The sequence below is a fragment of the Nelumbo nucifera genome, chromosome 3, assembly GCF_055504915.1.
Source record: "Nelumbo nucifera cultivar China Antique chromosome 3, China Antique-T2T, whole genome shotgun sequence".
Classification (NCBI taxonomy): Eukaryota; Viridiplantae; Streptophyta; class Magnoliopsida; order Proteales; family Nelumbonaceae; genus Nelumbo; species Nelumbo nucifera.
In genome coordinates, this window is record NC_142651.1 from 48,935,375 (window position 1) to 48,957,645 (window position 22,271).

General features: G+C 34.5%; 2 protein-coding genes across 12 annotated transcripts; both read right to left on the reverse strand.

The window, feature by feature from the left end:
- Positions 1–1,795: 1,795 nt before the first annotated feature.
- LOC104609542 (DNA-directed RNA polymerase V subunit 7-like) lies at positions 1,796–12,240 on the reverse strand. Of its 11 annotated transcripts, XM_088899646.1 has the most exons (4): positions 7,966–8,341; positions 7,164–7,265; positions 4,524–4,609; positions 1,796–2,568 (listed from the first exon to the last, which is right to left on the reverse strand). In XM_088899646.1, the coding sequence occupies exon 4, from the start codon at positions 2,558–2,560 to the stop codon at positions 2,033–2,035; it is 528 nt and encodes a 175-aa protein (XP_088755772.1). In that variant the 5' UTR covers positions 2,561–2,568; positions 4,524–4,609; positions 7,164–7,265; positions 7,966–8,341; the 3' UTR covers positions 1,796–2,032. The 11 variants fall into 11 exon arrangements, with proteins under 11 accessions (XP_088755772.1, XP_088755770.1, XP_088755773.1 ...); XM_088899644.1 differs by lacking the exons at positions 4,524–4,609; positions 7,164–7,265; positions 7,966–8,341 and adding exons at positions 11,693–11,844; positions 12,102–12,240; XM_088899647.1 differs by lacking the exons at positions 7,164–7,265; positions 7,966–8,341 and adding an exon at positions 8,354–8,391.
- On the reverse strand, positions 11,935–16,541 carry LOC104609541 (GABA transporter 1-like). Its single transcript, XM_010275876.3, has 7 exons — positions 16,004–16,541; positions 15,647–15,769; positions 14,663–14,757; positions 14,378–14,564; positions 14,142–14,272; positions 13,845–14,060; positions 11,935–12,380 (listed from the first exon to the last, which is right to left on the reverse strand). Exons 1-7 carry the CDS (start codon positions 16,194–16,196, stop codon positions 11,985–11,987), a joined length of 1,341 nt encoding a protein of 446 aa, XP_010274178.1. The 5' UTR covers positions 16,197–16,541; the 3' UTR covers positions 11,935–11,984.
- Between the last annotated feature and the right edge of the window lie 5,730 nt (positions 16,542–22,271).

Sequence of the window (22,271 nt, forward strand, 5' to 3'; positions counted from 1 at the left end):
AAGAATCAAAGAGGCAAGGTCTGCATTCTTAGCATTGATGAGAGATCTTCTCAGGAAAAGCCTTGTCTTACCTAGAACAAGCTCTCAAGACCAAATCTGGAAATCTAGACGCAAGAATCGCTGATTATTTTGACGTTGCCACTGGAATAGGCTTGGAGGAATATTCACGGCGATGCTCTTCGATATGAAGGGCAATAACCATCCCATTTTCCAAGCAGAGGAGACGTGTAAGTTCTTGGTGGAGAGGGGAAAATGTTTTTTTTTTCCGATCTTCCTTTGGTTTGGAAATTGTAGCGACAACTGTCACTCACAGGCGATGGCAATGGTGCTCCCTTGCTGCTTTCAAGCACTTTGTTCGTCTGAATTAACCCGCACATATGTGTTAAAAAGAAGGTCAAATAAGTAATTTTAATTTTTGCACATAAATTTGACTTAAGGGTAAAACAGACATTTCAGCCCTTCGGTCATTATTTAATGGCAATAGTAATTGTTAGAAACAGTAGGGATAGCGTTAGACAATAGTCAAATAGTAAGGGTATATTAACTAAACCATAAGGGTAATTTAAGAAATTTATGCTTAAAAGTATTGGATATAGATTTAATTATTAGAATTTATTAGTGAAAAACAAAAACATTTCACATTGAGTATTTGAGAGAGAATGAAAATTAACACCTTAATGATAGGGAATTGAATAAGGTGAAAAATAATAATAATTTAAATTATAATTTCTACCCACAGCTATAAAAGGACCAAATTCATAAGTAGGGGTTTTTTAGTCAAGAAAGTCCACAAAGTTCATTCATTTAGTGTACATTAAATACATGATTTAATAAGAGGGAATGGGAATTAATATCTTAAACATAGGCCTTAATGAAAGTGATTATAATGAATTTAATAAGACTAGTTGAAATTAAGTTTTCTGCCATTATAATAAATAATGACCAAATTCAAAAATAGGGGTCTAGAGAGAGTGGGAGTTAATATAGGATTTAATAACAAGGAATGTAATGAGTTTAATATAAGTAATAATTCAAATTAGATTTTTTGCCCTTATAATAAAGAGGGACCTAATTCAACAAAAAGGCATTTTAATCAAGAAAATTTCCAAAATTTAGACCTCATTCACACTTTTAAAAATAGATGTCACTAAACATAATGGAATGACAAAGCGATATTCATGTAGCTGATATAAATGGGATAAGGCTTAGATGATGGCAATGATGACTGAAGACCACAGGACAAGGGCCATTGATTGTTGTGATGGTAAAAGTTTAGTCTGACATGAGTGAGAATGTGGTTTTGAGTCCAAGAGAGGCTACTTTGTGTAAAACGAAAGTGTCAAAATTTCTAATAGCCTTTTTATTTTTTTAGCCAAGGCCATAGGATTAGGATGTAGATGTTAAAGTCAGAAGAAACAAAACTACGCTTTACTTTCATGGAATTGATAGTCAAAAATTCATGATGTGGAATGGAATCATCATTCACAGGAGTCATTGCTGAAATGTCTCAAAAAAGAAAAAAATACAAGTTCAATGGACTGCAGAAGTGCCCACATTTTACTTTAACACAACTGTAGTGGTTCTGTAAAATCATGGGCTAAAATGAAATTAAAAATCAAAATGAATGGGCCATGCCTTATAAGGGATCAATTTGGAATGGTGCCAGATGCCGTTCTGCCAATCATTCCATATAAATGGAACCCACAGATAATCTGAGTTCGTCTTGCAAACAATTAATCATAGCAGAACTAAACTAGAAGAAGAGTGAAAATTGCAATCTGACCACAACAAGAAATTAAAAACTAACATAATTTGATTGAACTGAAACATTACATAGTTTTACATACATTGCATAGTGAGGGATATATAGGAAATTCTAGGCTCGATCGTATACCAAAGAACAACATTATCAACTTCCCACCACCCACAACTAAGTTACCATGGATACAAAACTCTGAGCCAACATATACAACCACCCAACATTTATCAAAAAAGAAAGAAACATATACAACCACAGAACATAGTGTAGTTACTAAATGGGTCCAAGGAAATCACCTTCCAAGGTACCAACCATTTCAAACTCCCTATCTGTCTCAGCCCATCTTGTCCCAAGAACCATGAAGCGGACCACTGAGCTCTTCTCTATCTTAGAATGCTTGTCATTCAAAAAAACCGGATTTTCTCCAGGGACGTAGTGGTAATCCGGCAATTTATGTTCAGAGAGGAATACTTTTCCAATGGGTCCACATTTCAGAAAAACACCTTGCTTCAGAACTCTATCAACAACACCCTGCAAAACCTCTCCCTTGAAAGGCTTGAAGGTGATGCAACTGAACACTACAGGGAAAAGCACATTCCCCGATTCTTGTCTAACCTTCCCTTTGCCTATACTGACCAGGGTAGTTACTGCAATGAAGTAACCATGATCTTTGGTGGCTTTCTTATTAGCAAATTCTTCCAACAAGCCTAATATGATGGACCTTTGTAGCATCAGGCCTTCGTGATCCAAATTTTCAGGAGGTATTAACACATTCCAGGAGAGCTGTGCCTTAAGATACATCTCACAACCTGCAACACAAAATAAAATATAATGGATATAGAACTGTCCCAAATTTTCCATAAAATGGCCATCAAGTTGCATCAAAATAACATAAAATCAGTTTGATACTCTTTTTCCTAAATAAGGTAACCATCATATTGCATTAATCTACGATGGCAGCTTCATTCTCAAAATAAATAAATAAAACTAAATTATACAGGTATAAGGCTTTCACTGTACAAAATGTACCCTTTCCATAACAAACCTAGCTAAACCATTAGCAATCAAATTTAGTCCCATATGAACAAGTATATCAAAAAGGAACCGAAGTTGTGATGCAGGAGCAAAGTGGTGACACAGTTGATGTCCTTTGGAGTGTATGGACTATGGAATAAAAGGAACCCTTCAACTTTTATAATGGGAGAATTAATGTTAGTATCTTGATTGATCTTTTGGCCATGAGATTTGCACATAAGCAAAAGAGTTTAAAAGAGTGTCAGATGGTGGTGGTAATTTAAGACACAAACAATGGCATGCAAATCAAACATAGGTACCACCAGACCAAGGAAGATTAGAGATGAATTTAATGGGTGCTCCATTAGGAACCTAAACCCATTTGGAGGGAGGTGTGCTTAGAGATGTTTTGGACAATGTGTCACCTATTCGTGGAAAATGGGGATAAGAAATTCACTTTGAGCTGAGTTACTTTCTCTTTCTTTATGGGATGAAATTGGAGGGGTTTAGGATTTTAAAAGGCAACTATTCTATGGTGACTCGATGGAAACACAGTCAACAGAAAAATTCCTTGAATGCTTAGACATCAAATTAGAGAAGCCAAAGCAAGCCTGCTAGGTTGAACAGCTCGTTAGGTGAATCCCTAAAATGAATTGCATTTCCACCAAGAACCATGAACCATTGAATCATTCAAATGGTTCTCAGTAACTCAGTTTACACAAAAATTCATAATACAGCAACCACAACATATAATTCCTAAATAGGTAGAAGAGAAGACAAACAATTGAGTCTAACAATAAAGCATGCCAATCTCTTTATATAATATTCAAATTATCCAAAATTACAAGAAAATCCCCAACAATGATATTACATTAATGTCCTGTACCATATATTTTCTTCCTAAAATAACCTTCTCCATATAAAGTTAATCTCCAACACTCTCCCTCAAGCCAGAACCAGCTAACTTGCCTAGAAAGAAATAATGTAACCTTAGTAGCAATATTCCAGAGTTTCTCTTGAACAAACAACTTCATAATTCCAGCATGGCAGCAATTAGCTCTTACACCACATCCACAGGGATCCAATTAGCTTGATTGCACTCACAAAGGCACTTTTGACTCTAACTCATGGTAGGATAAGTCTTTCAATTGGTTAGATGGAACTCATGGTGGCTCACAGATCTTACCCAAGAAACAACCAACACTGTACTCATGGAAGCCCACAACGTTTACTCAAGACATGTCCAATCATCAATTCCAACTCTTGGCACATTCCCAGTCATAAAAGTATACTACCAATTTAACATAGATAATGATGAACACTCTACCAGTGACCACAACTAACATTGAAATCTCCAATTTTTCTTAATTTCCAGGAAGAATCTCTACTCTCTATAAAATTTTTCTAGGCATAAAAAATTACTTGAAAATTCTCCAAAAATATTTAACAAAACCAGGCAATTCAAGAATGAGATGGCGAAAAGCACGTAAATACTATTTTCAGTACAACTAAATTACTATTAAAAATAAAGTTCAGACTTGCTATTTATTTTAATTCCATAATTACTATTTAGAGTAAGATATCTGAAAACAAGTATCGTAAGGGGAAGCTAAGATTAAGATTAGGGATATGGGACTGTTGACAGAAACCCTAAAATTCCAAACAATGAATGAAAGACAACAAGAACAATGAATAATGAGCTATAGCAGAAGAAAGAATAGTTTTTTAAGACAAAAAGAATTTGACTAACAGATCTGAAGTGGTTAATGGATCTGATCACTATCAACATTTTCTTCATCATCAGTCTTCTTCTTGTTGCTCTAATACCATCTTGTTCTGCATAATGAAAAAGAAGAAGAAAGAATAAAAGAGACTCTTTTATTTAATGTTAAAATTATTAGAAAGAGACTCTTTATATAATGTTAAAAATATTCAAAATTACAAGGACTGATATTACATTCAAATCCCTGTCCAAATATTTTCTTCCCTCTTTGGTTGCAGGTGGTCTTATCCTGACAGATTGGATGGTTTGTTCAGCCCTAATGGTATTAGTTGCACTAAAAGGAGGGGTAGGATCCTGTGGAGATGTATTAGAGCAGCACTACATTGGACTGTTTGCGGGTGGCACATTGGGCAAAAAGCTTGAAGCTGTTCTCAGATTTTAAGGTGGAAGACTTTTTCAGGGTTTGGGGTGTTATTGCAGCCTCTTCATCTACAAGACAGCAATTTGTTGAGGTATGGTCTCCCCCAATAGAGGGCTGGAAGAAGCTGAACTTTGATGGGTGTTGTGTGGGTAATCCGGGCCCCTTAGGCATTGGTGGGGAGGCCATTAGAGATGATAATGGAAACATCATTGCTCTGTAATCTGGTCCTGTGGAACAGGGTGATGTGGAAAGGTCAGAGTTTCTAGCTGCACCATGTGGGGTTGAGAAGGCTAAAGAGTTGGGTATTAATAGACTGATCATTGAAGGAGACTCGAAAACTGTGATAAAATGGTTGCAGAAGGGTGAAAGGGTGACATGGCAGTTGAGGAATGAATTCAGGAGATTTAAATGGCTGTCAAGGGACATGTCAAACCGTGTAAGATGGGTGAGGAGATCTCAGATCTGCCAACAGCTTGGAAGATAGCTTAGCTAAGCAAGGGGTACAAAGAACACATGTTTTGGGCTCAATTGTAAATTTGTTTTGGTTCAGATACTAAAGCTGGTTTCTTTCACAACTTCTTGTTGTATCCATGATTTTTTCTAATTAATGAAATCTTTTCTGTGTTGCTGATAAAAAAATACCCTTTTCTCATACAAACTGAATACTCACAATTAAGGACTATAACAAAGTAAAGATATGGATTAAAAGCCAATGATTCACTTGGTCCTACATCTATGTGAGCCAACAAAGAGTGAAAAGGACAGGAAGATGGCATTTACATGGCGTTTAGGCAGCCACATGCTCAGATAACTGAATATTTGCCATTTTAATCACTTGATAGACTTTCCTTGTGACAGGTCTAAGCCCAGAGCCATGTTCTTAGGGTGTAACTCTAACACATATAGCAAGCTTAGCCTCCAAGGACCAACCTAGTGATACCAGTAACCTGAAGATGTCTGTAAAGCATCATTCATCCATTGAAACCCACTTTGGATACATATATTGCATCTCATTATTTCAAGGAAAATAACTTAAAATAGAGGGTGTGACAGAAGAAAGTAGATAGATCAATGTTAATCTTACCTGGAATTATTATTTATCAAAAACAAATTTTACCTGGAATTGTTGTTTCACAAAAGTGGCAGCAATGCTACCATAGAGTTCCTGAGGGCACCTCAGACAATAATGCTGTGCTTGGTTTGAATGAAAAGGTAGGAAAGGAGGAGAAACCTGTACAAACCAAATACAGCCTAAAGAGCATGGTGAAAATAGATAAGGTAGAGCTTGCTAATCACATCATCCTTCAGGATTTTACTTCCTCACCCACGTAACACAATTTTGGAGAAATTTCAGATCTTCAATGTGACTATGCAATATCACATTGACCAAATACTAGAAAATTCCTTATTCTAGTACAATTCCTATTTTCCAACATTTCCATTGGCAATTCAACATACCCCAAGGGATGATTGGCAAGAAGAAATGGAAGTATACATAGGGATTAGCTCTGTTAACCAGATTGTTTAGTTAATAAATCCTTCTGGTTGTAAAAAGCTCATTGGTCCCAGAATTTCTTGCAATAAATCCAAATATTTTCTTTCCTCTTTCTGGACAACCAAATGGTTGTCAGGGAAAAAAAAAGTTTCTCTTCTTTGTTTTCTTTTCTTCCTTTTCTGAGGTTATCTTTTCTTTTGTCTTCTGAACCACCAACGGTTTCAATATAAAAGCTAGATTGTAATCAATATTAACTCACCAAGGCCTATTTTTGTACCATCCAAAATGTTATCTAGAACAAGGCAATCATCTTTGTCAGAAATATAATCTCTCTTCATTCACACAAATTGTAACAACAAATCTCTAACCAAATGTAAAACTGCCACTGAAACCCAAATACCCAATAATCCCTAAAATCCTAGAAAGGTATAAGAAAAACAAAATAAGAGATGAATAACTAGTAATAAAAATGAATAAATCTTCAAACTGCACAAGAAAGCTTCGATCAGATAAAAATCCTAAAAGATATAGCTGCATCCAGAGACCTAAGGGAAATCAGGAAGCCAGAAAAATAATCAATATAATCCTAAACCTTCCACACAAGCATGAAAGAATCATAAGTCCCTCACTTATACCAAACTAGTACAGATTCTTCTCTGTTCATATCTGAACAAAGAACGTTAATCATTCAATGTAGTTAAAAACAATGTTAATGAAATTGGCCATTCTTTTGCTTGACCACTGAAATTACCATGATAAGGACTGGCAACACTTTAAATGATAGAATTCCATCACAACAGCAACATCCAGGATTCATTCACTCCGTGGCAAGACCAAGTGGAAGTGTGGAACTCTGAAAAAGAACTATACAATATCTCAAACTTTCATCTAGAAGCACGGAAAGTTTTCAACATCACATGAACAAATACTTCCATTGCAGCACTTGCAATTAGTACGAGGCAATTAGCCAATTACCCACCCATCTTGATTCATTCCAATGTATCCATCTACTTCAGTAGCCATGTTTTAGTCAATTATAATATTAGTTATTCAATATTATGGTAGATTTAGGAGCAGCAAATTTGGTGAATTATTTGTTAGTTTACATGCATAAATGCTAGCAAGGGGCTATTGCCTATTACTTGGTGCAATAGTAAAATCTCAGGCTCACAACCGTGAGCACACGGCTTCAAGTCTGAGAGGTGAGAACAGCCACTTAGTGCAAGAAAATGTCAAATGTTAGATCCCATCTAGCCCACCCCTCCCAAGACCCCAGATAGCAGGACCAATATGGGGTAATGCCCTTTTTCAGATGCTAACAGCCCTACAAAATCTAGATACTGTATGGCTGCAGAGAAGAAGAGAAGATTTATGTTTTAGCAGCAGCTGCTCTGGTGGAGGATTTTCCCCCTTCGGAGGCAAGCTTAGGAGGTTCATCTCCCTAGAAGTAAACTGCTCTTACACTTTGCTCTATTTTACCTTTTTCTTTAGTTAAACCATCCCATAAAATCCCTCTGCATACAATCATTTCCACTGTTCATAGTCTTGCTCACCTGCAGCCTAGTAGCATTCAACAGGCCATTTCCTGTCACTGAACTAAGGGCCAAAATCTCGTGCATATAGCAGCTAAGGACAATGCCTAGAACCCTATACCATAGCCCCACTACCGAATAAACCCCTCAGCGAATGAAACGAAGAAGGAATAAAGCACACAAAGAAAACCCAAGCCCCTTAAAATGAAATGAGAAAAAAGAAAAATAATAAACCCTTTACAACAGAAAGAAGAAAGGAAAACAGAGAAGAACAAAATGAAGTGAAATAATCAAATTATATGAAACAAAGATAGTATTAGAAACATCAAATCTCGCAGCACAGAAACACAGAGTCCACAAGGTAAAGAAAATCGGAACCAAAATGAACTGCGGCATGGAACTCATGTACCTGGCGGTACTAATGCTGGTTTCCTTGATTGGAAGTTGGAACATGTAACGGTGGAAGCATCGGAATAAAAATACATGTTTTTAATTGGAAGTTGGAACAAGTAAAGTGGGTCCCACCTATTACGAAATACGAATGGTTCGAATTCGGATTTGCTCAACACGAATCCGAATCCGAATTAGTGCGTCTCAAACCAACTAGGCGTCTGTTTGGCATCGTTGCCGTTGCTCTAGAAAGCGGCACTATATCAGCGTCACATTGAAAAAAAATGTGCTCCAGGAAACGGATATTTGCTTGGAACCGTTTTTCCACACAAAATAGTGCTTTAAGCCATGCCTCGAAAATCGGGAAGGCAAGGCTTAGAGGGCATTTCTTAGAACTACAGCTCGTTGTTACCAACAGGGTAGTGATATGGCACTGAATAATGGGTACCAATGCTGAAAACTTTCCTGGAGCATTGGTACCAAACAGAAAAAGTTGTTGCTCCAGGAAATATCCTACTTGGCAACTACGGTTCCAACCCACACATCAGCAGCACCATTTTCTTAGAAAATTGTGCTACATTTGCAGCATCGATGCCAAACATATACTAGGCAACTACATAGCACCTTGCATCCTGTACTAGAGAGGGGGCGCCCCACCCAAAATGCCCCACATAGTACATCTCGTGCATTTGGAACATCTCCCGTAATTGTAATTGGGACATGTTCCCAATACACGGTTGGGATATGCTATAGGGCATTTATAAGGCGCCCTTTCTTGCGTCGCAGATGTGAATTTTACTCAAATGTTGTAAATTATGAGGGTTTTTTTATAGTGTGGATGAGAAATTAGTGGGTGTGGACTGGTCCATACCATACCTTGCAGTAGTAGGGGTGTAAACAAGTCGAATTCAAATCAGATCAAGCAATATCTGAATTCGAATATGATTTAAAAGTCCAATATCCGAATTTGATTCGATATCCGACAAATATTGAAAATTAATATTTGAATTCGAATCCAATTAAATATTCAATTCGATTCGAATTCAACTAATTAATTATTTTAGGTAACTAATAAATATATAAAATAAATATTTTATCTATATAAAGCATATAAATATATAAATTATTTATATAACTTAATTATTATATATACAAATTATATAGAACGTTTAAAAAATTTATATATTATATATAAGAATAAAATAACTAGTCGAATTCAGACATTTATCGAATCGAATCAGGTCACATCCAAATTCGAATCCGATTAACTTTTCGGTATGAATATGATATCCAAATTCGACCGATTAGATATTCGAATTATCCGAATTCAATTCAATTATGTCGAATCTCGAATTCATAATTAGAATTTTAAATATCGTTGACACCCCTATGTGGTAGGGATCAATCCACACCACACTACAGTCCACAATTGTTCTGAACTATAGATAGATTGTGTGAACCAGACCAGTCCATACACTCGGTGGCGTTCTATAGGTGTGGTGTGGACAAGTTCACACCACACTTTTGGATTTCATGTATCTCATATACATTTTATGGGAAATCTACACAATCAATCATAAATGTCTAATATTTGCATTTTATATGGTAAATAAATTGAAAAAAAAAATGTGTCAATATGTAGACAATAATTGCATTTTTAAATAATTAAAAAATATTATTTTAAATATTAAAAAAATAAAAATTTAATATTTTAAATATTATTTTATTGATAAAAATATTAAAAAATTAATATTTAAATAATGAAAAAGAGTTAAGAAGGAGAACTGTCGGACTTGTGCTAGAATTAACATTAAAATTTATTATTTTATTGATAAAATATTAAAATTTAAAAATTATTAAAAAATTAAATTAAATGCAAGTAATTGGACCAATGTAACCCAGGTGCGTTACATTAAAACCTTTTTACAAACCATCCATACCATAGTGTGGACCATCCATGAGAAAATAATGTGGACGATAAATTGGGGTGTGATCCGTCCCTGTCCACGCTTTTGTGTACGAGGACCATCCACACATAGCAAAACACCATATCTTACCGTGGACAGGACTAAAACGGTCCCGTCCACTATATTTACACACTTCCGAATGCCACCTATAAGTGATATTCTCGATGCACGGCTGTGAGGTTGGTGTGGAGTATTCTTGGCTAAGGGTGTTCATTATATGGTCTAGACCTCCAAACCACAACGAGCCAAATCGAAATGGGAGGTTTGGTATGGTTAAGGCTTAAAATGGTTTGGTTTGGTTTGAAAATTCCTCAAATCATAATTTTCTGATTTGGTTTTCTAAATTTTAGAAATCAGACCAAATGGTAAACTATATTAAATCGATTTATCAATATATATATATATATATATATATATATATATACATGTAATGAGGAAAAAATATATAATACATATGTATGTATCTGTAATGAGAAGCAGATCCGGTCTCCATTTTTCGTGTTGGTGCTATTATGCTATATATACTTGAAACAGTATAAAAATATCCATGCCAAAATGTCTCTTTCGCCATTCCCAAATCCAGATTCCAGTGTAGTTTTAAACACTTCACCTTGAGGAGTGTCGATACCAAACACCATCAAAGTTTTAACGTTGCTAATATAGGAGGTTTGGCACTTGAGTTTATTAAGGGGCAGAGGCAGGGCTAAACAAATTGAATGTTATCCATGGGGTTCAGATTTAGATAGATTGAATTTTGGACGTTGAATTCCATTTATGAATCAAACAAACTATATCACAATATTATATACTTATCAGTAGAATGAACTAAAAATGACCAATATTTTTATAATAAATAAATGACTTGGAAATAATTTCTGCAGACTTGAATGTATAACTCTTGAGTAAATATACAACATTCAAACCAACTTCACTCACAGATACATTTTATGTACATATAACCACATTTACTTAAATACAGTAAAATGGATTGGACTGTAATGGATCAGATTGGAGCCATTGCTGGGGCCACTGCTTGGTGTAATGGTAAAATCTCTGGCTGACAAGTATAAGTTCGAGTCTCAGGGCGACCACTTTGTGTGAAAAATACTAAATGTTATGATCATACCCGGTCTACCCCTCCCACAGACCCCACTTAGCTAGGACCTACATTGGGTAATCGTCTAATGGGTAAACAGATCGATATCACATACCTGTGAAGAAAGAACTATGACCCCATTTTGGATAAATGGATACCATTTTCATCCCTGACATTCTGATGCATTAGATAGGATCAATGAACCATGACCCCATTTAGGGAGAAAGCAAATGACAGGGCTCCATACATGCATTAAATTGCATTTAAGAATCACCATACTATGTAAATTACATACCTGTGAAGAACCTTGTATATGTTAGCATCCTTGATCTCCATGCTATGTTCTTTGTAATCCAACTCATTTCTAACCTGAGTAGGAGTACAAATCAACTCAAAAAATGGCGATGTGATCATCCTTCTCATCCCCATAAACCATATAAGCCGAACCTAACATTTGTGACAATATTTGATCACTAAGCCAATGTAGCTCAAATGGCACATTGATAGAAAAAAGGTAGAGATATCTAAGCCAATGGAATATAATGATGTGCGGAATCACATCATTTCACTGCATATTTTTGAGATATTTATATATCATAAAAGAACTTGTAAGTCTTAATATCCTTTATGATGAACCTTACTGCACCAAGGCAACCCAATACTGCAACAACAGAGAACCAAGCAGAAATGGTGAGGTTAAGGACCTGCACTAAACGGCGAAGTTTTATGTTTTTGGGCATTTTCCCAGCTTTCAGAAATGCTATAGCAGGGAAGACAAAGTCTAGAGGAGTGAAACCAATGGCTCCACAAATAGAAACAAAATCCCCAAAGAATGGCATGGCAGCAGCAGCAGTTGTTATGATGACCATGTAAACTGAAGTGAAAATGAGGCGTCGCAGATAACTTCTCATCCTTAGGCATTTGTCAGTTTTGTTGGATGGCATTCTTTCCTCGAAATAGGCATAAGTCGGCCTACAGTATATCTGAACATAGAATATAGAATTAGATAAAAGATTCAGTTCATTGGGATTCATTACTTTTATTTTTATAGATAAATTGTGGGTGATAATCATAGAACCCTTCAAATAGTGAACTGAGCCCCTTTCACTGCATGGGAGTATTGCATTCAGAAATGTGGCCAATCTCAAATTTTATTTTATCAAAGTCTCGTTTGAAAAATGATAACACCTTGAGATGAAGTTAGATGAACCTATATCTGCTTCAGATTAGCAACTAAAGTCCACTAACTGGTGAACATAATTTCTCTCAACTGTAAAATGAGCATCTACCGTGAAAATTTGCAGAACTGATATCATACATCTGTTTCCAATTTTTACTAGTTTTAATATGTAGAGTTGAGACCTAATAGATGCATATTTAGTGTCACAACACATGCATATTAGTGTGTTATAACATATTCAAATAAAATAATGTGCCAAAAGCCTCATAATGAAATTATATCTGTGTCACATCTGCCTGGACAAGAACACTGATATGGTAGAAGAGATGTTTATCTGTTTTTCAAAAGAGAAACTAGAAAGAGAAAAATAAGCAATAGAGTAATCAGCTTCTATTATAAAGCCATAAGTAGAGGTAACTAAGAACTAAGTCAATAATTATGAGGAACATTTTGTTGTATGTATAAACACTGCTTGGTGCAATGATAAAACCTTGGGCTGGAAGCATGAGAATGCAGGTTTGAATCTAGGAGCAGCCACTTGGTGCCCAAGAAAATGCCGAAGGTTTGGACTGTGTCCAGTCTACCCCTCTCAAGACCCCAGATAGCTGAGACCAACATTGGGTAATGGCCTTATATGAACTCTTCTTGATATGTATTCTATGTAATTCAGAATCGATAAAGAATTTACACAACTGTACATATATATCTGATATGTTTTCTCCTTTGCTTTATCTACCAAGTAAAATCTTGACATAACAAAGGAAATTATTTATGGAAAAAGAGTACCTAATTCAATATTTTTCCTTAATATCTAGAAAAGTTCATTTCTAATTTTGTTGTCAGGGGTTTTGCATTCATTCCCCCATTTCTTCCCCCAATCCTACCTATTAGAATCTTGACATCACAGAGGGAAATTCAGTATCCCATTATTTCTTTAGCATTAACAAAAGCTTCATTTCTAATTGGTATAATGTTCTGAAATTGTAGATCTTATTATTCTGTCTTCCCCCAATCCTACCTATTAGAATCTTGACATCACAGAGGGAAATTCAGTATCCCATTATTTCTTTAGCATTAACAAAAGCTTCATTTCTAATTGGTATAATGTTCTGAAATTGTAGATCTTATTATTCTGTCCAAGTCCCTGAGTTCTTTCATTGAGAAATCACATTCTTTTCTCTTTTATATCCACCAATTACAAGCATAAAGGAAAAAGGACAAGACAGAAACAAGTAAATAATGATTTGCGAACTATGGGGTAAAGTACCTGAAAACATCCTGATATTTGAATCACTGCAAAGATGTTAGCCATGAAAATTGCCCACCCTGGAATTGTGAGAGAAGAGAGGATGTAGGACTGAACCTCTGACCCAAATGCCCAATAACCACTGAAGGCTATCTGCCAATAACTCAAAACAATGATTGAATATGCTGCAGACACACTTTTATACATATTCTTCTTTGCAGGTTCCATGACAGTATTCTGTTGAGGAAAGTGTAGTTAAGCCATTTTGAATCAGGGAATAGCTTTTACTATGAAATAATTTTAACCTTGTTTTGTTACCTGTATTTCTGGAAGCATTGCATCTCCAAATGAAAAGGCAATTGCCCCAAGAGCATTGAAGGCTTTGAATGCCTTAGACGAAGAGCTTCCCTGTAATCCATAGCGAACTGACTTTCTATCAATCTTCTTCCCTAAAAACAAACGATCATTTGAACCAGATGCAATCATTGACTCAAGATGAACTCTATTCCTTAAACAATAACAAAAATAGAAAAATCAAAGTTTTATAACCTTACCATTATAGATAGTCATACCAATTGTTGTTCCAGCAAAGCCTACTGTGCAGAAAGTACACAATGCATTCACCCACCGAAGTGAGTGAATATCTGGGAACTGTGACAGGAGTAATTCAAAGACCCCAAAGAAAATAATGAACTGCTGCAAGGTTAAGGTCCCATCCTTATGATAATACTTGTAAGTTGCCTGAAAAACAGAGAAATAAGCCCTGCAAGGAAGAAAAGGAAAAAGACTACATGTATTGATATGAAATGCTGCAGGAAGATGTCAGAAAATTAACTAACCTTTAGGCTACTTCCAGCAGCAATATGGATGGCAATGTTATTACCTAGAGAAGCCACCTGTTGGAAAAATGTAATAGACCAATAACCCTTGGGCCCTTCAAAAATTGGAAGATATTAATCGTCAACAAGCCAATAGGAATCAAAACAGAAAAGTTTGTATGCGGAATTTTAAACATCACATAAGACTTAGCCCCCCCGCCCACCAAAACAACACACACACACACAAAAGAATTAAATAAATAAGCAAACACAAATTATTTCTCAACATGGGTCATGTATGTCAACCCTAGGAAACATGCTAAATTTGATAAAAGAACACTGACTGTAAAAAAGAAAGGAAAATGAAAAAAAAAGCAAATCTGACCAACAAGTTTCTGAATTAAACTAAAACAGATTATTACTCCACATGGATTTTGCTATGTGTGTGATAGATAACTACCATTATCCAATCAAGAAATAACTTAAACAGTTGAGCCATCATTATGAAAAACTAGGCACTTCCATCTCTCTTTGTATTTGAGTGAGATCACATATTTGAGCATTTTGATCATAACAAAACAAGGAAGAAACAGAGGGTAAATGAACAACTTTACATATTTGAGCGTTTTGATCATTATGAAAAACTAGGCATTTCCATCTCTCTTTGTATTTGAGTGAGATCACATATTTGTGCATTTTGATCATAACAAAACAAGGAAGAAACAGAGGGTAAATGAACAACTTTACTATTGCAATCTGAGAATTTTAAGGGTTGACGTGAAGTTCCTATTATATCTAATAATAAAAGTTCTGTACTGTAATGCAAATGACAACCAAGTCATTGTGTAATAAAGCAATAGGATGAATTAAGAAATTATTTACTGAACCCGACTTGAGCAGCTTGTTAGAATTCCTCAAAAAAAAAAAACTTTAAATTGAAGAATAGGATGAATTAAAACTGCAAATTCGAGAGAAACAGCAATGTTGGGAAATGGGAATACATACCAAAGATACTCCTTGCGAGTTCCCGATATGTAGTTTGCTTCTCCCCGTTCCATCTCCATAGGGATGCAATCAAAAGACTTGAGTACCATGTGGCCAAAGTTGCACCCACCAAACTGCTTACACCTGAACTCAAGCAGCAAGTTCAGAAAACTCAAAGGAAAAGCAAGAAAAAGAGATTTGTTTTTTTCAGAATTAGAACACCAAAATCAAGACCCTTTTACACAAAATCGTAATCAAAGGGAGACCCAATTGGTAAAAATATCAGAATTTCGACACTGGGTTTCCAAATTGAAGTGCCAGTTCCTTCCGTTTCAAGAATATGACGTTGCAGAGAGGTTTTAGGGAAGAACGAATTACCGAGTGGCCAACCCAGAGAGGCGAGAGCAAATGGAAGTGGAGCGTAAGCCGCTGGCGTAGCAATTGTAGTAGCAACATGGAATGCACCATGCTTCCAGGTTCCTCTCCCTCCATGAACGGAGCCTCCTCCGCCTCCTTCTTCATCAATGCAAGTTGATGATTCTGGAGAATGATCGTCAGAAGCAGAGCCCATGGTAGTCCTTTTTTTCTTCTTATGCAACTATCATTACTGCTGTGGTGATAATTAATGGTGCTAAACGCTGAGAAAAGAAAATTCATTTAGTTTTCTCTTTTTTAATATTTTCCATTGACTTTTTGTTGCAGAGATGGAGGAGAGAAGCTGGGTGAGACAGATCATGCATGGGCAAGTTAATGCTTTGAAATATAGAAGTTTGAACTGCAACAAAAGAGATAAAGCATGAGAGAGACTGAGAGACGTAGACAGAAATGTGGCGCGAAATGTCAAAGTGGGCCCATATTAGCCGGTGGGATCAGATGGTGCAAAAGTATTAAACTCGAAGTAGGATCGTCGGATGAGTCCGGCTCCACGAGAATTCTGCTCACGTTTATCGAAGCCATATATGGAAAACATCTCGTCCTCTCTATTGTGGGTAGTATAGAATTCTCGTGGACAGGTGATCCGGACTCTCGTCGGATTGGATTACAAATAAGATCATTTCAGAGGGCGTGGAGTGTAAAAGGGCTTTGACAAGAAAGAGAGAGACAAGCACAAATACAGACATCCAGCTTCCGGCCGTTTGAAATTTTCACGCATCAAGGGGGCTCGGATCTGCTACGCACATGCTGTTTTCATGTCTTCACACACGTTAAGCTTTTGTTTTTTGGTATTTGGTGCCACGCACCACACCGATAAAAGGAGTAACCCTCATCCCTTTTCTCATATTGATCTTAAAAGAATTGATTTTGCGTCAATATTGAAGCCAATCAATTAGTGGTGGCAATTGGGCGGGTTGGGTTGGATTGGGTTTAATTTGGGTTGAGCTTCAATCCAATCCATTTAAAATTAAATGAATTGGGTTAAACCCAAATCTGTTTTAATCCAATTCAACTCGCCCAAATCCATTAATTTTATATTTATGTACTTAAAATAAAAAATTAACTCTCTCTTAACAAATAAGTTGGTCATAGCTTGATTACAATAGTAATTGTACTTTGCACAAGTGGTGAAGGTTCAAATCACATTACATGCATGCTATTTTTACACAAGTAGCAAAGTCATTTAACTATGTTCGGGTTTCGGATTCGACGAACCACTTAGGTTCAAACCGGTCAAACCAACTTAAACTATCTAATTGGATTGTCTTCGAGCTAATCACATCAAGAGTGGTTGAACCGTTTAGAACCGGATCAATCCGATTGGACTAGATCCTGACTAGATTGGTTTGTTTCAGTTGGACCGGACTCTAATCGGACCGGTTCAGTTATTGGTGGATTGACTTTGGTCGGCTCATGTCAGGTTTGTGCATGGGTTTGGACCGAACCAATTGGCCCGAAGCGGGTCAAGAGAAGTAGATCGGATCGAACTGGATTCGGGTCAGGTTGTATGAATACGAGCCAACCCAGATGATCCAAACCGGGCAAAGCAAGCGTGGTGGGTTTAGGGTTCGAACTGCACCCGACCTGATTTGTTTTGGATTCGGGTCGACCCGGATCAGCTTGTACTGGGTCGATTTGGGCTGTGTGAATAATGGTTGGACCGGACAACCCAAAACGGGCAAAGGAAGCGATACTGAACCATCCCGTCTAGGGTCTATTTCAGATTTGGATCATACTGCGTTGAACTGATCCAAGCTCAGGTCAAATTGATTTGGATTTATGTTGGGTGAAGTGTGTTAATTCAAGACAAAATTAATTTTAGTCAATAATTAATAGAAAATTAATGCATTAATTATAAATTATTTAATTCAAATAAAGAAAATTAAAAAAAAATGCTAAGGAATTAATACTTATGTCTATGATGTTAACCCAATGGTAATCCACAACCCAACCCAACCCATTTAAATGGGCAAGTTGGGTGATGGGTTGATCACACAACCCGCCAAGTAAATGGGCGGATTAGATACTAAGTGGGTTGGGTGGGTTCAATGGGTTGGGTGAAAAATTGCCACCCCTACAATCAATTAACATACCAACAAGTCACTCCTACGTTAGTCTATATATATAAAAGCTGAATAATAAAAAGGAAAATTTTCCGATCAGCACCCCCGTAATACTTTGGCTCGAGTGATAAATTGATCTCCGAACTTTAAAATGGAACAATCCAGTACCTGCCATTAACCAGTCTGTTAATCAGCCGTTAAGTGATATTTAAAAAGTCAAAAATGCCCTTCAGATATCATCTAATTCTCTTTATCAATCATTCAAACACTGACAAAAAAGTGAACAGTCCCAAATCCTAGCCTATTCTATTCAAAAATGTTGGTGACTGTTTAGAAGAATCTAGAATTTGGGACTGTTCATTTTATTGTCAATATTTGGATGGTTGATAAAGAGAATTAGATGACATTCTTACAAGTCCGTGCTCTCACCATTCGTGCAGTCCCTTGTAGCCTTGCATTGGGAATATCTTGCCACGAAAAACAACATACAAGTATAGAGATATTCCTAATGCACAGGGTAAAGGTTGTGTGAATGGCATGAGCACATTCTTCCAAGCAATGAAGCCGATCTCGGCCACTTCAGCCTCTATGAATATTCCAACTTCCCAAGTGCTTGATAAAACAGCTAAACCAGCTTAGTTGAATTTTCATCTCAGCCCTTGCAAATGAGCCCTTTTAACATCAACATATATAGAAATAGACAAATCTAATATATATTATATATATAAATATATATTAAAGGAATGAATGATTTCAGGCTAAAGCCCCTACAGTCAAACATGTGGCCCATCTACATTTAGACACCTATCATTCCAAAGATATAAACAAAATGGACACGTCAAATTCTGATTAGGGGTAGTTCAAGAACAAAGCCCACTAGACATGTGTCAAATTCTGATTAGTGGTAGTTCAAGAAAAGAGCCCACTAACATGCAGAGTGGAATTCACCACCATGCAAGAAGTGGGAAGCTCCGACTTTCAATCCTTTCCTAAAAAAAAGGAAACTATGCTATTAATTACTGTTAACTACTAAACTAATTAATTAATTCCAGCAATTGATTACTAATAATAATTACTGATAACTACTTTTAATTAATTAATTAATTACATCTATTAATTACTAATAATAACTATTGTTAATTACTAATTAATTGCTGCTAACTGCTTCTTCTACTTAATTAATTCCAGCTATTAATTACTAATAATAATTACTCACTAATAATAATTTCTTAGAATAATTACTGCTATTACTTAATTGCTGATAATAATTAATTAGTGATAATATTGCTAATTATTAATTCAAAAAATAATTTCTTATAATAATTACTATTAATACTGAATTACTGATAATTTATTACTGACAATATTGCTCATTATTAATTCAAAATGATAATTAATAAATATTTTCATAATGGTAATTAATAATTCAAAAATAATCATTTTATATTTATATTAACTCACGTTAATTATTTTGAAAATAAAATATTTAATTTTAATTATTATCAGAAATTATAATTCATACATTTATATGTAATATATAATCATATTATTATAATTAATTATAATTAATCATATTATATTAATTAATATAATTATATTATTATTATCAATTATAATTAATTATTACTGATACTAATGATTATAATTATTACTTCAAAATGTTAGTTAATAAGCACTTTAATAATGTTAATTATTAATTGGGATATAATCATTTTATATTAATATTAGTTCATATTAAATATTTTATAAATATATAATTAGTGTTACTTATTTACATTATTATTATTACAAGTAATTATAATTAATACTATTATTATTCTCCAATAAATATTTCATTTAGTAAAAGTTAAATTATAAAACTTTCAATTATTCAATATTGTTAAACTTAAAGAATTATAAAGCAAATATTATTTTATGAATTAACTAAAAATCGTAATTATGACAAATTAATTACTTAATAAAAGTAAAAATAAAATAATAATAATAGTAGTAGTAATAATAATACCTTAATATTACTGATTTCAAAACGAATACACACATAATAAGAATATACTATTAGTTAATAAATAATAACAATATACTTATTATTATTACTGATTTCATAATTATTAATATATTATTAATCTATTAATAATACTGATTATTATTAAAAAAATGTTAGTCACAAATTTTAATTACTTAAAATTATTTGTTGAAATTACCCATTTTAATTCGAACAGATAATTAATTATTAAATTTTAATTTCATAAAATTATTATTTACCGAATAATTTTAGTTGCTCTTTGATTAAATGACCTTATTTTTGAATAATTAGTTTTTCATGTTCAAGTTTTTTAAGTAAATATTTAAATAATTACAAATTCAGTTATTATTATTACTATATAACAAAAATGTTAAATTAAATACTAAAATAAAATAATAATAATAATAATAATAATAATAATAATAATAATAATAATACTGGCTAAATTAAAGTAATAAACAATTCAAGTTGAATTTAATGACCCGTATAATTTTACAGGTTTGCCATATAAGGGTCAATTTATATGGACCCGTAAACTGTAAGAATGTCTTAAAAAATGGCAGTTTATAAATAATAATAAAAAATGGTGATAAAAATCATTAATGTTTATTCATATATATATATATATATATATATATATATATATATAATTAACTTCCCCGTACTACGGGGTCATTCACTAGTTTACCTTTATACCATGTGTAATAATACAATTCATGTTCTATATTTGACTATTCTTCTATCATGCATTTAATAAGATCATTTTGGGGATGTTTAGTTGCATTGGCATTTATTTAAATATTTTGTATGACATTTATTTTGAAAAACCAAAAAAAAAGTTGAAAAATGTTTTTTTTTTTTATAGGTAGGCACCCATTAGACACTATTAAGTGCCACATAAGCTGAATAGTGAAAAATGCCTAAATGCCTTCGTGTTGGGGGAGGGGGGGAGGGAACATTAAAAACAAGACTTCCCCAACAGATGGCTCTCACACAAATTGAGACAAATGTTTATTTGATAAACGATTTAACCAAACAACATTTCTAACTCTATCGGAGGAAATACCTATGTGGTGTTGTGCCATTTTTAAGATAAATGACAATGAAATAAATAAAAAAAAAACATCTTGTTAATGTCCACTTTTTCTACAACCAGTGTCCCACTCATGGGGTGGGTCCTGATTATGGATAGATGGGACACTATAACAAGTTATGAGGACCTATACAACTAGACTCATCCCATGTATATACATATACAATGTTTTAAAAACTAGCCCAAAGGTCAAAGTGTTTTTGCCTCTGAGTTGCATGTCACCAATTTAACCATCCAGGTTGAATGGGACCATGCCATGTCATCATATATGTATCTGTGCATAGATATGTATAAACATGTATTTTATCAATAAAAATGTATAATTATTTTTAGATGTAATACATGTATGTATAAATGTTATTTTGTATTTTAAATTTATTTTTTATTTGTAGAAATGTTAAAAATTGCTGTTTGAGGCACAATTTTTTTTTTTTTTGCAAAAATAACGGGACAAAGCGCGAGATGCATAGATCTCAAAGATTACCCCAATCAAACATTTGAGCATCAAGTAATGGCTTCCAAAAGTTTGCACATACATTGACTGTACAACTTATAACCTGGTAACGATGGCTAGGTCGAATGGATCATCAATTCAACCCCTTAAATTGGATGATTTTTTACCAAGTGACAAATTTCATAAAAAATCAAATCTAAAATCTTAACCAGATGACGATTCATTCAACCAACCAACAAGATAACAACAGGTCGAGAACACTGTTCATGCATCCCATGAACCAAGATGATCTGATGATAAAACATAAAAGCACGTTTAATTTAATTAGTTCTGGTTTAGAATTTGAGATACCCGGCTAGATTCAATGCATCAGTCAGCTTATTCAAACTCAGAGAGCTGTAGAGTTTGAAGTCCTGCCCTTTGAACAATATACCAAGAAGCAACGAATTAAGCCACGATGTATGTATGCCTCAGCGATGGTGATTGAGACCCAATAGCCCAATATAATAACAAGTACAACCGTAGACAATTCAAACTCTATATTTTTGTATTGAACACTAATAAAGTAATCTTTGAAG

What these genes read in the sequence shown, in the direction of transcription:
- LOC104609542 (XM_088899644.1), bottom strand. Translation starts at nt 11,759, where the DNA reads ATGAGTTGGATTACAAAGAACATAGCATGGAGATCAAGGATGCTAACA. An exon ending in ATATACAAGGTTCTTCACAG is followed by an intron (nt 2,569 to 11,692) that starts GTATGTAATTTA and finishes TTTGTGTTGCAG; the next exon opens with GTTGTGAGATGTATCTTAAG.
- LOC104609541 (XM_010275876.3), bottom strand. Translation starts at nt 16,196, where the DNA reads ATGGGCTCTGCTTCTGACGATCATTCTCCAGAATCATCAACTTGCATT. An exon ending in TGGTATGACTATCTATAATG is followed by an intron (nt 14,273 to 14,377) that starts GTAAGGTTATAA and finishes GTTTGTTTTTAG; the next exon opens with GGAAGAAGATTGATAGAAAG. An exon ending in CAATGCTTCCAGAAATACAG is followed by an intron (nt 14,061 to 14,141) that starts GTAACAAAACAA and finishes TTTCCTCAACAG; the next exon opens with AATACTGTCATGGAACCTGC.